The sequence below is a fragment of the Lissotriton vulgaris genome, chromosome 7 (assembly GCF_964263255.1).
Source record: "Lissotriton vulgaris chromosome 7, aLisVul1.2, whole genome shotgun sequence".
Lineage (NCBI taxonomy): Eukaryota > Metazoa > Chordata > Amphibia > Caudata > Salamandridae > Lissotriton > Lissotriton vulgaris.
This window is the reverse complement of record NC_141695.1, coordinates 1,704,591,896-1,704,613,719: the sequence shown is the minus strand read 5'-3', so window position 1 is coordinate 1,704,613,719 and position 21,824 is coordinate 1,704,591,896. Positions and strand designations below refer to the sequence as shown.

Below are 21,824 nucleotides of genomic sequence, written 5' to 3'. Positions count from 1 at the left end.
CTTGTAGGTATAGGCTGCATTATTTGTCTTTAATTTTCTCTTAAGTGTCTATGCGGGACTGCACAGAAGACAGCTTAAGAGAATTATTTTTGATTGCTCCGGGGTCCACGCACATGGGCGGGACTATTCACTAGATTATGACTATACACAGTGATCCCCTACTACAGAAATGATTTTTACTGGGAGAACCAACATTTTAAATACAGTGAGAAATTAAGAGAAGATGAGAGCTCTTGATACACTGAAGATTACAAATGGACTAAGACAAAGGATGGAACACACAGGTAATGGAATCTGAAAAACATTCAAAGGAGAAAGTAGTTTCAGTCAACAGTTACAGAGAATGATTGGCCTTCAACATTGCAATGCAATTTCCTCCCTTGTCCAGCAGTTGGACTTTACCTTCTTGAAATATGCACACTGCTCCACAATGCCCCATTGTAGGTCAGTCTTTAGATTAGACCATGGCATGCACTTACTTTTAAGAGTCCCAAGGGCTTTCTAGTAACCTATGGAAAAATGGCAGCAGATTGCTTGGTTTATTGAGTACCAATACTCTAGATAGTATCAATACATGTTACTTAGAGCTCTTCAGAACAGAAGTGTAGCATGAATTGCTCCTATATAAAAAGAAGCTATTAGTTCTAGTACTTCACAATGTATTTGGGCATCTCGTGGTTCACTCCAGTACACCTTGGGAGGTCAATCCATTCAAAGTACTGTCTAGCGCCAGTGCTTGCCAGTATCTGTCATTGCTCAGGGACATCCAGTGTTTCAAAGATCCCAATTGCAGCTCATCCCTTCCCAGTGCCCCTAGCACCCTCACTGCCTCATGCCTTAAACGCTTAATAACCCATGGCATCCCCCACATGCACCCGCGAGCTCCATGCACTCTCAGCCCTCACCCATAACAGAATTCTAGTGCCACAACACTGACCCACACTGACCACTGCCTGCCAATGTTGCAGATTCCTCCTAACTGTCCAAAGTAGCTGCCTTGTTATTAAGACAAAGTCCTTGGGCCTTTGCGCAGAATGGTGAAGCGACCGTGAGCCTTTGTATGCAAGAGGGACTGGTTCCTGAACTAAAGTGTTGTCTGTGAATCTTCTCCGCAGTGTTGGGATCAGTTGAATAATTGTTTCTCCTAGCTCCTGCATTTCGACATAAAACACCTCTCCATAGCTGTAAAATATTGGACAAATGGTAACCCTGCCTTAACTCTTTCCGTGCTCGTGACGGAACCGTTCCGTCATGAGCCTCGGGCGGGCTGTGCTGGTGACGTAACGGTTGCGTCAGGGCCCGCTCGCCGCGCCTGCGCTGACGTTCTAAAGAGCGGGCGGGCCGTGACGGAACCGTTCCGTCACAAGCACAGCACACCCGAGGGCCGTGACGGAGGGGTTCCGTCATGAGTACGGGAGCGCCGCGCGGCCCCGCCTCCCCCTTAGCGCTGCGGCTGAATAGCTGCCGCAGCTAAGGGGTTAAAGCCATTTGAGACGTCCTTGGCAGATTCCACATATCTTTGAATTGTAAGTAAGTCACTAATGACAGAGCCCTGACCCTGGAGCTGCAACAAGCAGCTCTTCAATCTCTGAGCAGTGAGAGATAACCTGCACACCTTCTCATATACAGTCCTCACCTAGAACACCGTCAGGAAATCAGCACCACACTAGAGAGGCCACAAACTTTCAAGTCACATATGAGGAGAGTGAGGTAACACCAACTAAGAGCTCCAGATTTGGAAAAATCTCAGCTTTGGGAGATCAGTAATTAAATGTGAACAACAAATTAGTAAAGGTGGCTAAATATGGGGCCACAGCAGTCACCTCACTCATCACCAGGAACAATTCACCAATGCTTTCACCAGTGTGGTAGTAATCCCTGGTGCTTGCACATACTTCTAACTCACAAGACTCACAACCGAGGAGGTTGGAAAGTGGTAGGTACACAATAATCAAAAGACGGGAAAGAAGACCTACTTGTTGGAAGCCACAGAGAGGGGGCAGGGGCACCCGATGCACTGTAGGGGCTTCTCCACAGTAGTGTTGCCTAGGAATCCTCCTTTGCACTTCTCACAATGGTCCCCTTCTGTGTTGTACTGGCAGTTCTAAAATAAAAAACCACACAAAATGCCATTAGGTCACATCCTGCAATTGTTAACCACTATATTAAGAAATGGGCTTTCAAGTATACCTATGGGGAGGCAAACCTGTCAAAAAAGCAGTTTTGTTTCTCTGAATTTAGGTCACTTGTAGACGTTTTGGACCATAAAATGAGTGGCAAGGGACAGTCGCTTGATTGGCACTGCCAAATGTCACTTCTCACCCCTATTCCCTCCACCTCTTCATCCCCTACGAAGAACAGGTGATACTTGGGAGAGAATTTGTTTTCAGATATGGGACAATGCACGTGGGCATCCAGTAACTCTGGGTCCACATGCCATTTTCCAAATACTCGTAATAGCTGTTTTTTTGTGTGTCGAAACCAGCTGGAAATGCCACAGCTGGCAGCGGGTTACATCTGCACATACCCGTGGCCACACAATAACCAGGTCGTCAGTGCAAACAAAACAGGGTACTTACGACACACACGCCTGTGCCAGGCATGCACTGATCCGAGCGTCCGTTGCAGTTGCAAGGCAGGCACTTTCCCAGGAAGAGCCCCTTGGTGTCTCTGTAGAAGCCTGGAGCACACTCCTAGGGTGGGAAACAAGTATGCAGACATCAGGGATGTTACAAACCAGGACATTGGAAAGTACATAAGACATGGAAAAGAGACTGGATGAGCTACGTGGCACAATACCTCTTAGCGAACTGAAACAAATGGCCTGACAGGCGACACTCCTCAAACATCCAATGAGTCAACCCAACCCGAAAAACACAAAGCCTTTTCATTACAAACAAACCTAGACAGCCCCAGAGCTCCTTTCACTGTTACACTCTTAGCAGCACTGACTTTAGGACATGGAATGGTGAAAACATTTTGGAATCCACTTGTTTAAATCTCCACGATTCAAAATTCAAAATGTGCATAATTCAGAAGCAAAACTCAAAATAGCAATTCTGAATTTCGGAAACCAAATCGAAACATTGATTGGAGAGCATTATTGTGCATCCACAATTCCTCACACAATACTTGCCACCCTTCATTTAAAAGGGAACTTTTTCCCTTGTGTTTTTTTTCTGTCACTGCCTTTCCAGGATGCTGGGAGTAACATTTCACAGTTTTTTTAGGAATTCGGCAGAGGTCTAAAAGTTCAATCACTGAGCAAGACCTACTCATTCACTCATCTCCAGCTGCAAATGCATGCTAAAGATCTCCAAAAGGTTCATGCAGAACCACCGATTGGGGTCATGTCTTGACAGGACTCCCATTCCTCCACACCCACATCCCACCTTCACTACCCACACTATAAGTAGGACCCCTCCAGGCTCCCTTACCCCCTTTCTTGGCAGAAATGCTCCTTGTACTTCCCTCTAGGCCCTACTTTATAATCCACTGAAAATCCATAGCTCTCCTTCCCAAACCCGGGGCAGTCATACACTTTGTAGTTTTCTCCCTTCATGCACCCTTTTACTTTGCAGGAATACCCGGACACCTCTTTAAGTGTTGAATGCGTCATGAAACCCACCTGTAGCTCTCCCAAGCCCTTCAACGTACCTGGCAGGAATCCCCCCTATAGTTGGCCGGACACATGCACAGCTCCACATCTCTTGTTGGGGCGACGCTGACTTGGTTGATCTCTACGGAGACTTCGAGCACCACTCTGCGCAAAGACACCAGGGATGAAGGCTGAGAATTCAAGGCCCGGATCTGCAGCTGCTCCAGATTGGCCAAAACCATCATGAGCTCCTCGCGGGACACAGGGTTGTTCGTCTCGGTGTGTTTGAAGTTGCCCTGGGAAAAGATCATAATCCTATATGATGGAGGACATCGCATGCCGCTTCTTTGAAATCCATCCACTTGCCCCAGCGGATACCTGCATGGCCCACCCTTTCCTTGCAAAATTCACATGAACAAATCTTCAACATTTCTTGATTACTCCAGCCGCTCCTGTTTAAGGCAACCTTTCCTTGCATCGAAGTGAGTTGCCACCATTCCCACTCCTCTCCCAACTTGCATGCTGTTGTTTGGCCATCTTTCCACACTGCCTTGTCTGCAAACTTCAATCCCAGCCTCACCCACCCTGCACTGTAAGACCAGGTGCACAGGAGACCGACTGAAGGACTGTCTAGAACCAGCTGCATGCCTTTCTAGCAACACTACATTTCAGCAGAAACCTAATTGAACTCATGATAAGTGAATTAATTAATTTAAAAATTATATATACAAACAACTGTCTGAAGGGACCTTCCGGCGTTGAGGCCTCATGACAAAGCGGGGCGAAACAGAGACATGATAGTGAACAAAGAGCATCTAGTGCCATAATTTACATGTAAGCTGCCTCTTTCCTGCATTGCAAATCACCCTTCCTATGCTGAAGGTTCTGCCATTTCTGTCTGTCCAGGAGGCTCATCACTTTGCTGAGCAGAAAACATTAGGCATTTTATTGGCCGAACCGGGCAGGTAACTCATTGATCCCCATTAGGCTGCATTTTGAAGGTGCGCACTATGCACCTTCGAATGTGTGATAGTATGTGGTTAGCAAATTAGTGAGTGCGTTACCTGCACCCAACTATGCAAGAATAGGGACTAGCGTTCACATAATGCATGGTATTCGCCATTCACACAAGCTCAGATAGCACAAATGGGCTTTGTGCTCTGGCAATTTACAAAGGTTTCCTAATTATAAGTTGTAGGAAGCTGGCTCTTTATATGATATATCAAAATGAGACTTATCGTGCAAACAGGAGCGGCTCCGCCATAATAGTGGAGGAGCCACATCCCGCTAAAAAATGTCCCAGAGCAGCTGAAAAAGAAAATGGTAATAAAGTCGATTTATTAACATTTTATTTTTCAGTAACCTGCCCTGAACTGAGTGTCAGGAGGGGGCAGGACAATTGCTGCTGAATGGCAGCAGGGAGCTGTGCACTTATTTATTTTATTTATTTATTTTGAAAGTTTTATATAGCGCGAACAAGATCTTTGCAGATATCAGAGCGCTTTTCAAAGCAGGGATACAAACAGGAGAGTGAATAACAGGCCATTAGGCATAGCGTAGTTGTAGGTAATAAGTGGGGTGGGGTAGGTACATGAGGGAGCACAGTAAAACAGGTACATCAATAATGATAATAGTACAAATAAATGGGAGCATAGACAGTCAGGTAAGTCAATAGTACAAGTAATACAAATAATCAAAGGGATCGAACAGATAATACAGATCGATGCAGAGTCTTTAAAAAATCCACAGTAACAGTTCAAGTATATTTCGCCATGAGGATAGGTTTTACTTCTTTCTTAAAAAGTGTAGTGGAGGAGATGAGCCTGGTTTCAGGAGGGAGTGAGTTCCAGATCCCGGGTGCCATTCCTGAGAAGGAGCATTTATAAGTTTTCTCCTTCCGGAATCTTCGAGGTTTCAACAGAAGATTGTTTGTGCCTCTAGTGTTTCTAGTGCCGCCAGAGATTGTCAGCTTCTGGGTGAGGTATCCGGGTGAGCTCAGGTGTACAGCCTTGTGTGTCATGCAGGCGATTTTCAGATGTATTCTGGCTTCAAAAGGCAGCCAGTTCAGGGATTTCAAGTCAGGGGAGATATGCGAGTGTTTTTTTGACCCAGTGATGAGTCTCGCTGCAGCGTTTAGAGAGGTTCTCAGGGGTGCAGTAGTAGTTAGGGGGAGACCGCAGAGGGCGATGCTGCCGTATTCTATTCGAGGGATGACTAGTGCTTGTACTGCATTTTGGAAGTCTTTGGCTGGGAGGAAGGGTTTAAGTTTCCTCAGGGTATTGATTTGGTAGTTCGCTCCCTTAGTTGCCTTGCTGATATGTTGCTGCATGTTGAGATTGGTGTCGAGTGTTATGCCTAAAGATTTTGCTGAGTCCACGAGGGTGGGTTGGACATTGAGTGCAGTTAGATGCTTAAGCCAAATTTGAGTGGTAGAGATCTTCGCGGGAGGTGAGATCAAAAGGAACTCTGTTTTCAGAGCATTGAGTTTGAGATGATTATCGGCAAGCCAGGATTGGGTGCTTCTGATCGTTGAGTTCAGGAGCAAAATGTCTTTGGGGGATTGTAATTTGAGATATAGTTGGGTGTCATCGGCGTACATGTGAAAGTGTACATTGGATGCTTGTAGCAAGGTGGTGAGAGGTTCCATAACTAGGTTGAACAAAATTGGGGATAGGGAGGATCCTTGGGGGACGCCTAACGATACAGGTATTGACGAGGACATCAAGTTGTTGCTCTTGAATTTCTGCGACCTGTTGTGTAGAAAGGAAGTGAACCACTTGAGTACAGTCCCAGATAGACCCATTCTTGTGTTTAATAGTTCGAGTAAATTCTCATGTTTAACGGTGTCGAATGCTGAAGAGAGATCAAGGAGGATGAGGAGGCAGGTATCGTTTTGATCTAGGATTTGAAGGGCGTTGTCAATTATGTGAGTCATAGCAGTTTCTGTACTGTGTCCTGCTCGGAAGCCTGATTGATGAGGGTTGAGGAGATCAAACTGATCAATGTGTTTAGTCAATTGTAGTTGTGCGCACTTTTCCAACAGTTTGGCGAGAGTGGGAATATTGGTAATGGGACGGTAATTGTTTAGGTCAGAGGGGTCGGCTGTAGGTTTCTTTAGTAAAGGTGTGACTTGTCCAACTTTGAGGGAGTCAGGGATGGTTCCTTGTTGAAGTGAGCTGTTGATAATTTTAGTCCAGAGTGGAAGGAGCAAAGGGGTGAAGTCTTTGACAGCATTAGCAGGGAGGGGGTCCGTGAGGTGATTGGATGGTTTCAGGGTGCTGAGCAGTTTGCCAATTTCTTCTTCAGAGTAGGTGCCAAAGGATGACCATGTAGCATTGTTTTTTGGTTCAGTGAGTGCTATGCAGTGGGGTTTGGAGTAAAGGCTTGCGTCAATGAGGAGATCGCTCTTTATGTTGTCAGTTTTTTGGATAAAGAAAGCGGCGAAGTCTTCACAGGAGGGTGCTTCGCGCATAGTGCTGAGTGGTTGGGGTTGTTCCTTAGATTGTGTTCTGATTAGCTCAAACAGTTTTCTCGGACAGTTTTTTGCTTGGTCGAGCTGGAGGCTGAAGAAGTCTGATTTTGAGCGTTTTATCTTCCTGAAGTAGGCGTTTCTCTTTTTCATCAGGGTTTTTAGGTGCAGTGCAGAGGGAGCTGATCTCCAGGTGCGCTCTGCCATTCGCATGGCTCGTCTATCCTCATTGAGACTCCCGTCGTACCAAGGATTGGAGATTTTAGCGGAGACTCTTTAACTGCATGGGTGCAGCCTCATTAATTATTGAGGTCATGGCGTTGAGATAGTGGTCAGTCAAGGATTGGAAGTCCGTAGCGCCGGTAGGACGAAGTAGGAGGTTGCAGCTGTTAGGGGGTAAGGAGTTTGGGTTGAGTTTTTTCAGATCTCTTTTCCAGACTTTAGGCTTGGAGGATTGAACCGGGTTGAATTTGACTATTTCATTGATGAAGAATGTGACAATATGATGATCTGACCAGTCACAGGGTTGGATAGCCTCGAGTTGGATAGAGTCCTCTTTGGAGATGATAAGGTCGAGGATAGAGCCTTTCTCGTGGGTCGGGCAGTTGCATATTTGGGTGAGGTCAAGGGCGTTGGTGAAATTTTTAAGACTATTTACCACGGCGTCATTGTGATCGTTCCAGTGGAGGTTGAAGTCACCAAGGTATATTTGGGTGAGCTGTCGTCCGGAATTGGTTGAGATCATATCCATGATTTGTTGGGCGAAGGTGAGGTTGTCCCCGGGTGGGTTTGTAAATGCCGTGAAGAGAGCATATCGGTTTGCCCTCACTGGTAATATTGAGGCAGATGTATTCACAGGAAGTTGGGGAGGGTAGGGAAGTCATCCGGAGGGGTGGGGGACATGTTGGGAGGGGGGGTGGTGGTGAGTGAGGGGTGTCAGGGGTGTGTGAAGAGTAGTTCTTTGATGGTGTGAATGTCTTCTTTGAGCTGGAGGAGGGTGGCCATAATCTTGTCCAGCGTGGGATAGGTGTTGGTGTTGGGGATGGAAATCAGGGGTGAGTGACTGACCTGGGAATGGGTGTGTGGGTGGGGGGGTGGGTTGGTGTTCGTGCAGGGCTCCGTGGCATCGGTGTACGGGTTGGTGTTAGGGAGGAGAGAGGGTTTGGGAGGGATGGGTGTGGATGAAGTAGGGGGGAGGTTGGTGGTGTAGGTGAGGGCATTGGTGGTAAGCGGAGAGAGCCGGGTGGAGGTTGAGTGTATGTTAGTGGTGATGGGAGAGCAGGTAAGGTAGTGGGGGCTGAGAGTGGGGGGGAAAATGGGATTGGAGATGGTCCTGTTGTGGGGAGGGGGAGTTATGCGCATGTCCTTTGGCCGGCCGTCTTGCGACACAGGCCAGACATGCACATTTTAAACTTCTCTAACCTAGCTGTCTTAGACAGCTGGATTAGAGAAAGTGCAGGCCTCCAGCGCTCTTGAGAGTGCTGAGAGAGGCCACTCCCTACAATCCTGATGCTTCTCTCATGCTGTGCGCCAGGATTGGGCAGTGCACTTTCCTGGGTCTGGAGCTTCGAGGAGAGAAGACACCAGAGTGCGGAGGAAGTTATGAGTCAAGCCTGAAAGGTAAGTGCCATTAAAAAAAATATGTTTTAATACCACCCGTATTTTGCCGCCTCACCACTCTAAATACATGCCAGCCAGCACTGAATGCAAAGAGTCCAGGTGACCCCTCATAACTGGACAGGGGCCTGCCTTAGCAATCCCAAGGTGCTCTTTGAGGGGGTAGTGTGGTTGAGCAGCCTTAGGCTTTCAGAGGGGAGCGTTAGATATTCACAAATACACACAATAGTCAATAAATTATACACACAACTAAATAAGGAGATCCACACCAATTGATAAAAATAACACATATCTTTATAAATATTTAGGCACCAGAATCAATACGAACAGGTAAGTACCTTTTGCAAGAGAAATTCTTTTGTATTTAAGAAGTCGACACAGTGCAATTTTTAAAGGCTGTAATGTTACTCTATGGGAGGTAAAATATATGCAGTATGCCAGTTCTTTGCAGCGACTTACGGGACCAGTCTCCGGGATTAAAGGTGAGTAAAGGGCAACGTCCAAGGCAGCACCAGCTAGTCTCCTCCAGTGGCACTAGGGAGGCCGGGTGCAGTGGTGCACACCGCGTCAGATTCCCAATGTAATCCAATGGGGATCAGTCCGGTCACAAAGAGGCTGCAGGGAGGGACTGAGATGTCAGTCCGGTGAAAACAATGAGTGGCTTCGGGTCTTAAGAAGATGGGGGAAGTGGGGACACCATTGGTCCTCTTCTCCTTGGGCCGGGGCGTCCGGGTGCGGTGGGTCTTTGGGGTGTCTGGTTTCTTTGTCTGGCAATACTTTCAGTTGAGGGGTCCTGCACTCAGAGGCTGCAGGCGGCGACGGAGTATTCCCGAGAAGTCAATTCACAGTGGACTCTGGCCCTTTAGGGGATTGTGGACCACGCTGATACAGTTGGCCCACTTCGACAAGGCTGGGAGGCTCGGGTGTAATGGTGCTTGGCGGCGTCCGGTTTTGGTGGTTCAGGAGTCCTCACAGTTGTTCTTTGGGTGTCTGCAGGATGCAGGGGACAGTTCCACTGTCCCACAGGAAGTCTTGGGTACTGTGTGAAGAGCTGGCAGGTCACCCAGCCTTTGGAGTCTCAGCAGGTGCAGGACAATTCATCTTTTGGCACAATTGTCAAAGATAGAAGGCAGGCCGGCAGGGTTGACACCAGGTCAGTTGCTGGGTCTTTAGTTCTTGTTCTTTTAAACTCTTCACGTCAGTCTTTATCTTTCAGGTCAGCAGGATCTGATTTTCTAGTGCCAGAGGCTCCAGTAGGGCGTTAGGAGAGTGTAGGGTAGTAGCCAATGGGCTACCTATTCTTGGGGTCACTATGCCCCCTATATGACCACTTCCTGTGGGAAGTGGGCATAACCCTGTCCCAGAATTTCTAAGCTTGCCATATTTAAGATGGCCAACTCTGAAAAGTTGTGCCCACTTCAGGTAGCCACCTTAAGGGCGGCACAAGCATGGGGTTGGGCACGCCTACCCGACTAGCTAATTTACCCTACTGTCCAGGTGCCAGGGGCTCTGGACAAAGGGAGTAGACTTCCTCTTCTGTGTGGGGAGCCAGACTCACATTTCAAAGGTGGCAGCTTCTCTGAAGCTCGCCTCTTAGAATGCTAATCAGCAAGTCATTCTTTGGGAGGGGGGTGTGAACACCCTCTTCCAGTGCAGGCTTTGCTTCGGTCCTCCTGAGAGCTAAGGTCATCGCTCTGGAAAGTCAGAAACTTGTATCGGTGGCAGGCTGGCAGAGACTAGTCAGCCAATGCACCTGAGGGTGGGAGGATTTCAGGGGGCAGCTCTGCCTTCTGTGTGCCTGTATTTAAAAATCCACTTTTGGAATCAGGGTGGGCTTGTGAATACTAGATGTTTGATACCAAACACCCCTATCTTCAGTGAAGCCATAATGTAGCTGGGGAACTCGTTTTACCAGTGTACCGTACGTTTTAAATAGGCTTCTCTGTTCACTTGTGCTGGTAGAAATGGACCTGACCAGCACAGGGGCATATCTGCTCATATAGATATGGCCTCACATGTAGTATAAGGCACCCTGCCTTAGGGCTGCAAGGCATGCTATAGGGGTGACTTACAAATATTACATGCAGTATTAGGGGCATGGCACATAGGGATGTGTGTCATGTTGCGTTTTCACTTTTGTCTCCGCCAAGACAAGCAGCCTGAAATGGCAGTCTTGCTTGAGTTTGATGAGGGGTCCCTTCGGGTGGCATAATTTGTACTGCAACCCTTGGTGACCCTCTTGAGTGCCTCCGGCCCTAGGTATCAGGGGTACCATTTACTAGAGACTTATAGAGAGTGCTAAAGGTTTTGCCAATTGGGGGGACCATTGCACAGTTTTTGGAAAAGAGATCTGGCACTGGGGACTGACTGCCAGAAACCCAGTTCACTTCCAGTCGAAATCACATCAATGACAAGACAAAAGGTGGGGATGACCATGTCAAAAAGGGGCACTTTCCTACACAAGTAACATAAGCAAACATCTGCTTTCAGATCACCAATCGCAATCTGGTTTTGGGTGCAATGGAGAATTTGCCTCTCATTTAGGATTGGTTCATATTCCTGTCCAAGGTCCTACAGGTACACTGGTCTTCATTCTTTAGGCAAACAGAAGTGAACAAAAGAGGCGATTTCAAACAGGTTAGTATACATCCCCCGCCTCAGAAATCGGTTTCCAATCTCAGTCAGGAGTAATCACCTTCTTTCTTGGTTTTCTTTGCTTAAAGCCTGGTTCTTAACATCTTAAACATGACCAGCATCATCTCTTAAGTTACAGACAAAGATGAGCTTTCATCCACCCATCGTATAAAAGTAGTGTTCAATTCCTTGTCTGCCGATTAAAAGGACTCCACCAATAGGACTGGCCTGAAGAATAAGGGGCTGATTTATAGATGAGTGCATACGGTACTCTGGCAGACAGGGTACCCAGTAACATTTATAACAAGTGACAGCCAGCCTGCCCTTTTTAGGGCCGGGATGACTACCAACTTTCCATCAAAGGAGATCCTGCTGGAGGACACCTTCTATCAATGGCCTGACAGAGGAGGGTCAGTGGTGATGCCAGTGGTGATTTCTAAATTTGGAGGTCAGTACACAGTCAGGATAGTGAGCGTAATGTCCTCTCCATAGAAAGGAACAAAGAATTTTGCAAAACTAAACTGTTTGTTGCCTGTGCTACACCTCAAAAAGGCAATCCCGTCACTAAATCAGGCATTTCAAGGTAGATTGTTAAATGCATTTAAACATGCTGTGCAAAAGCAAAGAGAACTTTATCCATATACCCTAGAGCGCATTCTTAGGAAACATTCCCCTAGCTGACATCTGTAACGAACTACATGGTCTACACCACACACATTTACCAAACACCATTGTGTAGATGTGTTAGCACGACAACGGGCTTATGTAGGCCAAGCAGTTCTTAAGATACTATTTTAAACAACTGTAACTCCTATAGGTTAGCCACTGCTTGGGGAACAAACTGCTTTATAGTCTATGCAAAGCATGTGTATCTACAGCACACATGCCTCAAACGGATAGTGTTACTTACCCAGTAAGCATCTGTTCTTGGCATGTAGAGCTGTAGATTCACATGCGCCTACCCGCCTCCCCTGACACCTATAGTTGTTGTAGTTCTTTCCATTTGCACACATACGCATGGACATCTCCATTCTACACATATGCACTCCCTTCTGACCCTCTTGCGGGTAAACAATTTAACAATGAAGTTGATGCCCATGTGCACTATTACCGAAAGGAGGAGTCACCTTACCTCGTCACTCGAAAGACTTCTTCAGAAAAAAACTAACTTGCAAACATCCTGACCCAACACTAGATGGCAGGAGTATGCAAAGCATGTGCATCTACAGCACCCATGCTTCGAACACTGTACTTGGAACTTTATTCTAAACATATGCCCTATTTGCTTTCTACTCACTATTTAGCAGGGGAGTGCACTGATTTATAGCCTATGCAGTGCATGTGATCTACAGCAACACAAGCTACAAAACATATAAAGAAATATATTAGACTGTTTAGCTTGCAACAGATCGACAAGTTAGTCCGTGCACCAGGCCACAAATTCTGCCCCACGTCCATAGTACATAAACTTTGTGGATGGGAGGCGCACTGCTACCTGTATGTCCATCACCTCAATGGATGGGTCAAAACTACTCAGCTGGTGCCGATCTATATCTATGCACTGAAGTGTACAGTGTGGAGATTCGAATGAACAACACTGCTTTTCTGCTGTGTAGGACGCTGGCTCTGTATATACTATACCAAAGTGAGGTATAGTGTGCACAGAGACCAGTGGAACCCAAAAGATAGGCAGAGGTAAAGTAGATAGCACCTCACTCTCTATTTGTGGTAGTGTGGTCGAGCAGTAAGGCAGTATCAGAGGACAGTGTTAATATTTGTTGTACACGCTCAGTCAGCAAATTAATTCACACACTCAAAGACTGAACTTCAGACCAATTGTTTTTGTATTTTATTTTCTATAACCAAGCAAGCCTGGCACAGGTAAGCAATACCTACTTTACAGTAGTAAATGCTGATTGTAACACAGTTTTGAATTGCAATTGTAAATGTACTTTGATTTGATTACAGTAGTGTTACTGATAATGCAATGCTTTTCAGAATACAGTACATATACTTTGACCTGTAATTTTACTAAAAAACAGTTACTTTTGAGATAACTTTTCCTACAGAGTGCAGTATGCCTGGATACTGCACTGGGACATTTCATGGAAACAGGTAAGTAAAACCGTTTTTGTTGGTAAGTACAATTTTAAAGAATTTCTTTAGGTGTGCCGACTCCACACTTAGAAACCTTTTATAGAAATACAGTCAACAATCTCCTATGGAGGAAAATAGTGTTATCGGTTTAAAGGTAAGTACTTGGTTGTGGGAGTTGGAGTTCTGGGGTTAGACTCAGGGGTCCCCCAGGGTAAAGGATGCACTCTTGTTACACCCTCAGCGGCACTAGGGCGGCCGGGTGCAGAGTACTGAGGCCCAATGTAATCCAATGGGGGAATAGGGGGCCTCCCATTGGTGGCTGCTGGTGAGCAGACCACTGGGTTGTGGGAGCAAGGCTCCTGGACTTAAGCTCAGGGCAAATGGGGGTATAGGCCAGCACAAAAGATGCCCCCTCAGTGGCACTGGGGCGGCTGGGCGCAGAGTGCTGTTTTGGCGTCGGAAACCCTGTAGCTTTCAATGGGGAGTCTCCGGTTTGCAAAAGCACTGCAGGCTCAGGACGAAGGTCTTCTGGGAGCGACCACCACTTGGAGAGGTAAGTTGGGATCTTGGGGGTTGGTTAGGCACTGTCGGTTGAGCTACCCAAGGCTTGGGGCGTCGGGTGCAGGGATGACTTTCAGGGTCGGATCTCCTTACCAGCTCCTGGTCACAGTTGGGGGGGCATTCCGATTTGAGGCTGCAGGCATCGGCTGGAGGCTTGAGACAGGTCAGTGGTCGCCGGATCTTGGGTCAGGATTGCCGGGGGGACCTCCTCTTGGTGTTGGGCCACTCAAACTTGTGCTGTGGGTGTCGGTGCAGAGTGGTGCAGATCCGGGGATCCTTGCGGAACTGGAGTCTGTTGTTTGAAGAAATCTGATGTTCACAGGAGAAAGAGTCTTTGGAATTGAAGGCAGGCAGGTCCTCCGGGTTTGTTGAGGTTGCTGGCTGTAGGACACACCGAGATTTCGCTGGAGCAGGTTCGAGGTGGGGACGGGCTGGCTGGGGACAAATCAGTGGGCGTCCTCCACTGGTTAACTTTGGCACGGCTGTTCGGTCCTTCTTTTCTTCTTACAGATTCTTGTCTGAGGAAGCAAGGTTCAGGGGTGCCCCTACATACTAGATTTAGGGGTCTTACAGGTAGGTAAAAAGTTGGGACCAATGGGTTCCTTCCATGGGGTAGGTATACCCCCTATTATGCCACCCTCCAGTGGGAGGGGGCATGAGCCTTTCCCTGGTTGACTGTGTCCCCCCCATCTGCAAGATGGTGGGGACTGCGAGTTGTGCTTCACCTCACCTCCCCCACCTGAGGGGTGGAGTTGGCAGAGGTGCTCACACCTCTCTTCCTCACTTGTTTTTCCCACCAGGTCTCCTGCCCAAAGTGGGGGTCAGAACCAGTGGGGACCAGTTGCTGAAAGCAGCAAATTGCCTGTAAAAGCTCACAAAGGTGGCAAGCCTTTGAAGCTTCCCCTTCGTGGACCCTACTCATCCTCGGAGAGGAGGCGTGCCACCTCGTCCCAGGATGTGCATTGTATCAGGCCCCCCAAGAGCAGCAGGCTCTCGACCCAGGGGTCCAGAAACATGACTGGTGGTGGCAGCTAAAAGCAGCCACTCAGCCTGGACACTAGTGGTAGGTCGTTTTTCCAGGGGGCATTTCTAAGATGCCCTTTGTGTGCATTTTTCATTAAATCCCACACTGGCATCAGTGTGGGTTTAATGTGCTGAGATGTTTGATACCAAACTTCTCAGTTTTCAGTGCAGCCATTATGGTGCTGTGGAGTTTGTAATGACAAACTCCCAGCACCATATACTGTTAATGGCAGCACTGCACTTACAATGTCTAAGAATGGACTTAGACACTGTACAGGTACAGGGCTCATGCACCAGTACCCTCACTACTGGTATAGGGCACCCAGCTAGAGGGGTGACTGATGTATGCCAGGGCAGTGGGTTGGAGGCATGGCACATAGGGATGTGTGCCATGTCGACTCTTCACTTTGTTCTGCACCAAGACACGCAGCCTGCAACGGCAGGGTGTGTGTAAAGGTACAGGGCCTCTAAGGGTGGCACAATAAGTGCTGCATCCATTAGAGCTCTTCAGTGGTCACAGTGCCCTGGGTACCTGTGGTACCATTTACCAGGGGCTGACCTGTTGCCAGAGATGCCAATTGGGTACAGTTTTGGGGAAAAAACACTGGCCCTGGGAACCTGATTGGTAAGGACCGGGGGAACATTAAGTCAAAGTGCATCAGTAGTCTGGTAAAAAGTGGGGGGTGGGGGGGGGGGTTACTGCAACAGAAACCCAGCTTCTCACATGCTGGGACAGCAGATCCTCCACAGACATAGCTGGTGTAAAGGGCAAATAATTAGGCTCTTCAGCTTCCTCTCCTAGCTCCCTCTCTGAGCCCATGGGGATGATCTGAACCCAGTACCTCCTATCCTTCTTGGGTACTTGGTGAAGTAGCTTTAGAAGTGTCAACACGTACAGGAGCCCCACGGAAGACGTAACGGGTAGCCTCCCCAGCGCGAGCCGATGCATCCATCACAACCGTGGGTTCTGGATGGGGTAGGAAGAAAGCCTGCAACTCGTTAGGTTGGCCTCTTTTATCCACTATTAAAGGTCATGTGCCACCTAATCTAGCACATGTATGTTCTCCGTGAGGTGCCCAATGTTCTGAGCTCACTGATGGCGCAGGGTCCACTGGAGAGAAATGCCAACTGGCATAAGACACCACCAGGATGCACAAGGACAGAGGATCAAGAATCCTCACACAACTGGCTCAGATCCCCGGACTAGACCCAAAACATCAGGTTTATACCCTGAATGCCACAGCGGGGTGGGAAGTGTTTGAATGCCACTGTGTCCAAAACTGCCCTTCTAAGGAGACTGGCTTACTCTGACCCGAGATGAGATTTCGGCTCACCGACACGAGACTTGCCATATTGCTGCTGACACAGCCACCATGCCCCCCAAAGGGCGGGGGGGGGCACTGCATCTGGTCAGTCATGAACAGTCTGGGGGAATCTCTACTGGATTCTCCTAAATCCCTGTTCTAATGCTTTGAAATGTTGTATACGAGCTTGGGCTTTTGAAGTCCTCATAATTTGATCTTTTTAATAAAAAAATAAAAAAATATTGCAACTGTTTCATGACACTCATTTAAGTGAAAGTTTTCCCTGGCTGATGAGATTTATTTCCTCCAGTCAACATGTTGAGCTGAAGTGATGCCATTTAAAGTTGCCTTAGAGCTGCAATGATCACAGAGCTCCAACATCAAAACACAAGGGGCCCGATGTAGGTAAACTCCAATTTACCACTTCTTAAATGCCGAATCATACCGATTCGGTATTTAAGAAGTGGTAAATTGGAGGGGGGGAGATGTGGGTATTTCAGAATCGGTAAATACCGAATCTGAAGGGCCTGTGGGACTGAAAGTAGTCCCACCTACATCCCGAACTTTAAAACTCGGTAAACTTACCGATTCGGTATTTTTCAAATTCGGTAATTTTACCGAATTGGTAAAATACCGAATCGGACAAAAAAAGGTCCCCTACATCTCAAAAGGCCAAATACCGGTCGGAAACGGCCGAATTCGGCCGTTTCCGACCGGTATTGGCCACCTACATCGGGCCCCAGATTGCTTGATTATGCACAGCGTGTGTACACAGAATGGGTCCATGTAGCCACATGTTTACTGGCAGCAACCAGAAAGATCTAAAAGTGTTACATAATACTATTTTACTAGGGATGGTGATATTATACAAACACAGATTTGAAAAGTCTGAACCTGAAGAACTCTGGCCTTTCCTCAAGGGTCAGGTTGGCGCCTTGTAGTGGAGAGCACTCTACGCAGGAATGCTTTACGCTTATCATCAAGAGGCGTCTGAAACCACCAACCCTTCTGAAGTGTCCAAAGATCAGAGACTGACAGCACCTAGTGGCATCCACTTCATATCACACTTCAGCTCTGGAGCGAGTCCTTGAACTTTCAAGAGAGCGCTCTCGTCCCACGGCTGGCACTTCTTGAAGGTCCCCCGGTGGCAATGAGATAGTGTCTAATCTGTTATCATTTCAATAACCTCTGATCGGTACAGAGGGGGAAAATATCAGGAAAATCTAATGAAGATGGAATAGTAGCAATCAGATTTTTAAGACCACCTGAGAAATAGTACTTCTGATTAGGTTATGTTGTGGTAGAATTTGTACAGCCCTCCTCCTCTCTCAACCCAACAACTTCCAAACCTTTACGACCCTTGAATTGCTGTTGGCCTTTATTTTTGCGTTCAACACTATTAAGCATTGTGCTGCCTTCAGCCACATTTGGGCAATGCAAATAGCGTATTCATACAAGTAACACACAGTCTTATCTAGGACAGGACACAAAGTGTGCCAAACAAAAAATTGTGTATGATTGGCAAATGGGATAAATACCTCACAAAAGTTGGTAGGAACAATTGACACTCCAGTGGTCTCCTACATTGGAGGACCACTTAAACCACTCGGTGAGCCAAGCATCTTAGTTTCATTGTGACAATCGGAGTTGTTCAGAATACAGCATTATCCAATATGACTCTCAGTTAAACAATAAGAAACAAAAATGAATAAAATGTCATCGGGCCACTTTGACTCTGGTCAACATGTACTCCAGAACCATTAAAAGTACCTGAATTCTGGAAATGATACATAACTATTCCAACAGTAATACAGCACTATACAAAGGCATGTAATATAATATTTTTTATTGGGGATCACCGTAAGTTGAGACTCTCGTAAGGCAGGACTATCATTCGGGATCACCAAGTCGCTTTAGACACCAGCTACCCATTCATAAGCACCTAAAGCTATACGAAAGAATCTTACACGGCCAGCAGCCTCACCATTTAAACTCTTGATTGTGAAAACTTCTCACCGGCGTAAATAACATATAACACTTGTGGTTATCAGATATTTTCTGGTCCGAGGAGCCTGGTGATACTTCCACAAAAAAAGGTTGATTAATTTTTCACTCATGTTGCGGTAGGCTGAGTTGAGATAATGTGGACACATCGAGAAAACAACTGTAGCCAGACTGGAGGACAGGTAAAGGGAATGCTTAGCATTGTGCAAACAGAAAAAGGTTGATGAGCATATAGTGTGTGCAGTATTTCATTAGCTCCGGCAACATTTCCATACCACCAAACAGCATTTTCTGCAACTCACCTCTACCAGCTGGATCCGTCCTTCATGGTGGGTTCCTGGCAGAGGGTAAGTCTGCTCTCTGAAAGCGATGCTCATCTGATTTCCCTGAAGATAAAACATAGGTTTCCCATGAAGAGTAAGAAACAGTGCACCCAATGACCACCTCCACCTGTCCCCCCACAAAACTATTTAGGGAGGTGTTCCCCCAAAAAATCAAGCCAAACAATGTGTAAAATCCCAGCACTAAGGACTCATTCAAACCACCTCTCAGATATACAGACACTTCAGGCTCGGAGAACAGCCCTCAAACCAAGTGGCCCCCTCTGATCTAAAGGCACCTATGTAATATTTCTAATTCAAAGCCACTCCTCCTTTTGCAGAGCTATTGAGGATTCTAGCTGCTTGGTGGCACAAACCTTCAGGATGACATCTGGCCGTGGTGTCACAGGGATGATCACTGCATCGCCACGGATGGCTTTTGAGTATAGCTGGTAGTGGAGGTAACCACCGTATGAGGAAACCTTGGAAAAAGTAAAAAACATAGCAGTTAGCACACCTGCACCGAAGATCGGACATTAATGGAGAAAGCACAAAATGAGCATTCTGGTGTGCTACAAATCAATATGAATTTTGGATGACCATACCAAATTTCACATCTGCGCACGCTGGATTGATTTTTAAAAGAAGTAATTTTCAGCTCAACACCAATCATTTCATAATTATTTTTGCAGCTGCAGATAATTTTTTTCTTGAGACTGATTTTCAGGTAACCAATATTCAGCCTATACCCAATCTTGCTGCCTCAAAATACCTCCAACTCCTGATAGCCTTTGTAAGGGCATCGACTGGTGAGTAGCACATGCCGAACACACCAACGTATGGTCCTTGGGGTTGGTGGTTGTATATCTGCAGAGACATGCTAGTGGGGGGGTTAGTGGGAGTTTCAGATAATAAGTGTCTCTTTACTACAGCATATAAAAAGTTCCTTAAAGAGTCAAATCTACCTCTACCATACAGGTAATAAGCAGTAGGGATGAAGCTGGGCAAAGGCTTTGTAGATGTAGGCTGTTGGAGTCAAAGCATAGCTAATGGTGTAGTCAGTGATGGTGGGACTTTACAATGCATTTTTAGGTTTATATATGGGCTATCAGCACGCCCAGTGCTTTCTATTGGTTGTTTCGTCTGCTTTTTCGAAATTTCTTTGCTTTTATTGCTGAATACTTTGCACTTGTCCCACCTTTTGGCTGTTTTGTTCCGCCCTGGAGACTGCCCCTGCTACATGGATCCTTTAACTCTAGGTCATATGTCTGGTTTTGGGGCACTACTTTTTCTCTACACTCACTCCTCACCACTTTGCTTGCTTGCTTTTTGTTTCCTCCTGCTTGTGTCTTTGGCGCTTGTTCAGCTTTGACGCCTGTTGCTGTTCACAGCTGCTCGTGTCTTCAGTAAGTGTTCAGCTTCGGCGCATGTCCTCCCAGTTCACTTAATCTCCCATTGCTCCCTCCCGTATATCATTTATAGTGTGTTCATAACGATTGAATCCCAATGCCTTGCATGTTTTTATTGTTTCTTGCTTTTTAGTATACTTGAATGTCAAAAGAGTAGAAACTAGTTTCCCTTCCGTCGCTGTTTAGAGCCTTTCCCAAAACCCTCCGAGAACAACCACGGCTTGTTTATTTTTTTGCTTCCCCCCCTCCCGCTTCACGTTAGAATCCCTCCCTCACCCTCCGAGAACAAAGCAATGGGGTATCTAAACAAATGTGTGCGCTACCACGTCTATCCGCCCTCCCGGGATTGTCAGAATTACCGGCAGCACCGCCTTATAGGTGCACAATTAACAATCTACATTTAGTGTGTAATGTTATTGATTCTGTAGTGTCAATTTGCCATAGTTATTGCCTTGATGCCTATTCACATGTCTCTAGCTCGGCCACAGTAGTTTCACAAAAGTACCCTCCAGATACAAGCACCGTATAAATGATTTTTGATATAAATGGTAGCAGAACAGGATCGCTTGTTTTTATAGTTTACTACTTATTATTATAGTTGAAAGTTATAGGAGTAGAAATGCAGCGTTTCCCTTCCGTCCCTGCTTGTTTTTTATTTTTTGCTTTCCCCCTCCCCCTTCATGTTAGGAGCCCCACCCCACCGTCCTAGAAAAAAAGCGCAGGGGACCTAAAAAAAAGTGTATGCTGCCGCATCTACCGAACACCTTGCTTAATGGCCCACTCGGCATTGTCACAATTACCGGCAGCACCACCCTAGAAGTGCACCATTACCAATCCCCATTTACTGTGTATTGTTATTGATTGTGTTGTGCTCATTTGCCTTGATGCCAATTCACATACCTCTTGTCAATTTCAAATGTTCATGGCTAATGTGCTGCGATGTACAGGCCACGCTGCCTGTCCTCCCTCCCATTCCTGTTTCCTCTTCCAGCAGCTTATTGTTTCAACCCATGATAGTGTCTCTGCTCCTCCATGTCCCCATCTGCTCCCGTCTCTGGAAGTCTGCTGTCTTACTGCCATTTAGGGAGTATGATATGTGCCCAAAGCAGGATTTAGCAACCCATGCCACCCATGTGTCTCAGCCCGGTCTAATGCAATTTCCAGGACAGATATACAAACAGTCATTGAGCTGCTGTGGGCTCTGTGGGCAGTGTCTTGCGTCTTCTCACAGCCTCGCTGGAGTATTTCACGGGTCTTTAAAAGACCATTTACATTACATAGGAACTGGGTAACAAGACTTTGTAATACAGTTGGTGAATCCCTGTAGCACTGGTTCATGTTTTGCAGAGACACAAGCTTTTTAAAGTTGAGCTTCTTTCACTAGGCACATCCATGTTATTTACTTTTTGCATATCTCTGCAGTCCCTAATTCACCCCTGCCATTGCTGCTCAGTCGCTGGTATTGTTCTCTTTTGGCCTCTCCCTTGCTGTTTCTGCTTGCTTTCCCAATCATCAATATCTTCCGAATATCAAGTGTGGATTAGGTCTTGAAGGGGTCTAATAAAAGCTGGAACTAAGCTGCAGCCCATATCAAATTTCAAACAAAGGACCTTTACAATTCATCCAGCAATTGTCTAAAGATTCTATGCATCTTTGGCAAAGAGGTCTAAATCTATTCTATTCAGAATATCCTAGAAAATCTAGGTATGTTTTCAATGTTCGTGGACAACCTCTATTTCTAAAAGTGTAAAAACTACAGGGACCTGCAGCACATGAAGAGTTGTGCTA

General features: G+C 46.6%; 1 protein-coding gene across 2 annotated transcripts in view; it reads right to left on the bottom strand.

The window, feature by feature from the left end:
- The window catches only part of LAMA5 (laminin subunit alpha 5), a 398,257-nt gene that overhangs the window by 118,905 nt on the left and 257,528 nt on the right, over positions 1-21,824 (bottom strand). For both annotated transcript variants that reach the window (XM_086932859.1, XM_086932860.1), the window contains exons 39-43: positions 19,005-19,109; positions 18,610-18,693; positions 3,658-3,894; positions 2,580-2,693; positions 1,977-2,104 (exon numbers count right to left, since the gene is read on the bottom strand). In XM_086932859.1, coding sequence (XP_086788985.1) covers positions 1,977-2,104; positions 2,580-2,693; positions 3,658-3,894; positions 18,610-18,693; positions 19,005-19,109 — 668 coding nt within the window. The remainder of the gene's footprint in view (positions 1-1,976; positions 2,105-2,579; positions 2,694-3,657; positions 3,895-18,609; positions 18,694-19,004; positions 19,110-21,824) is intronic.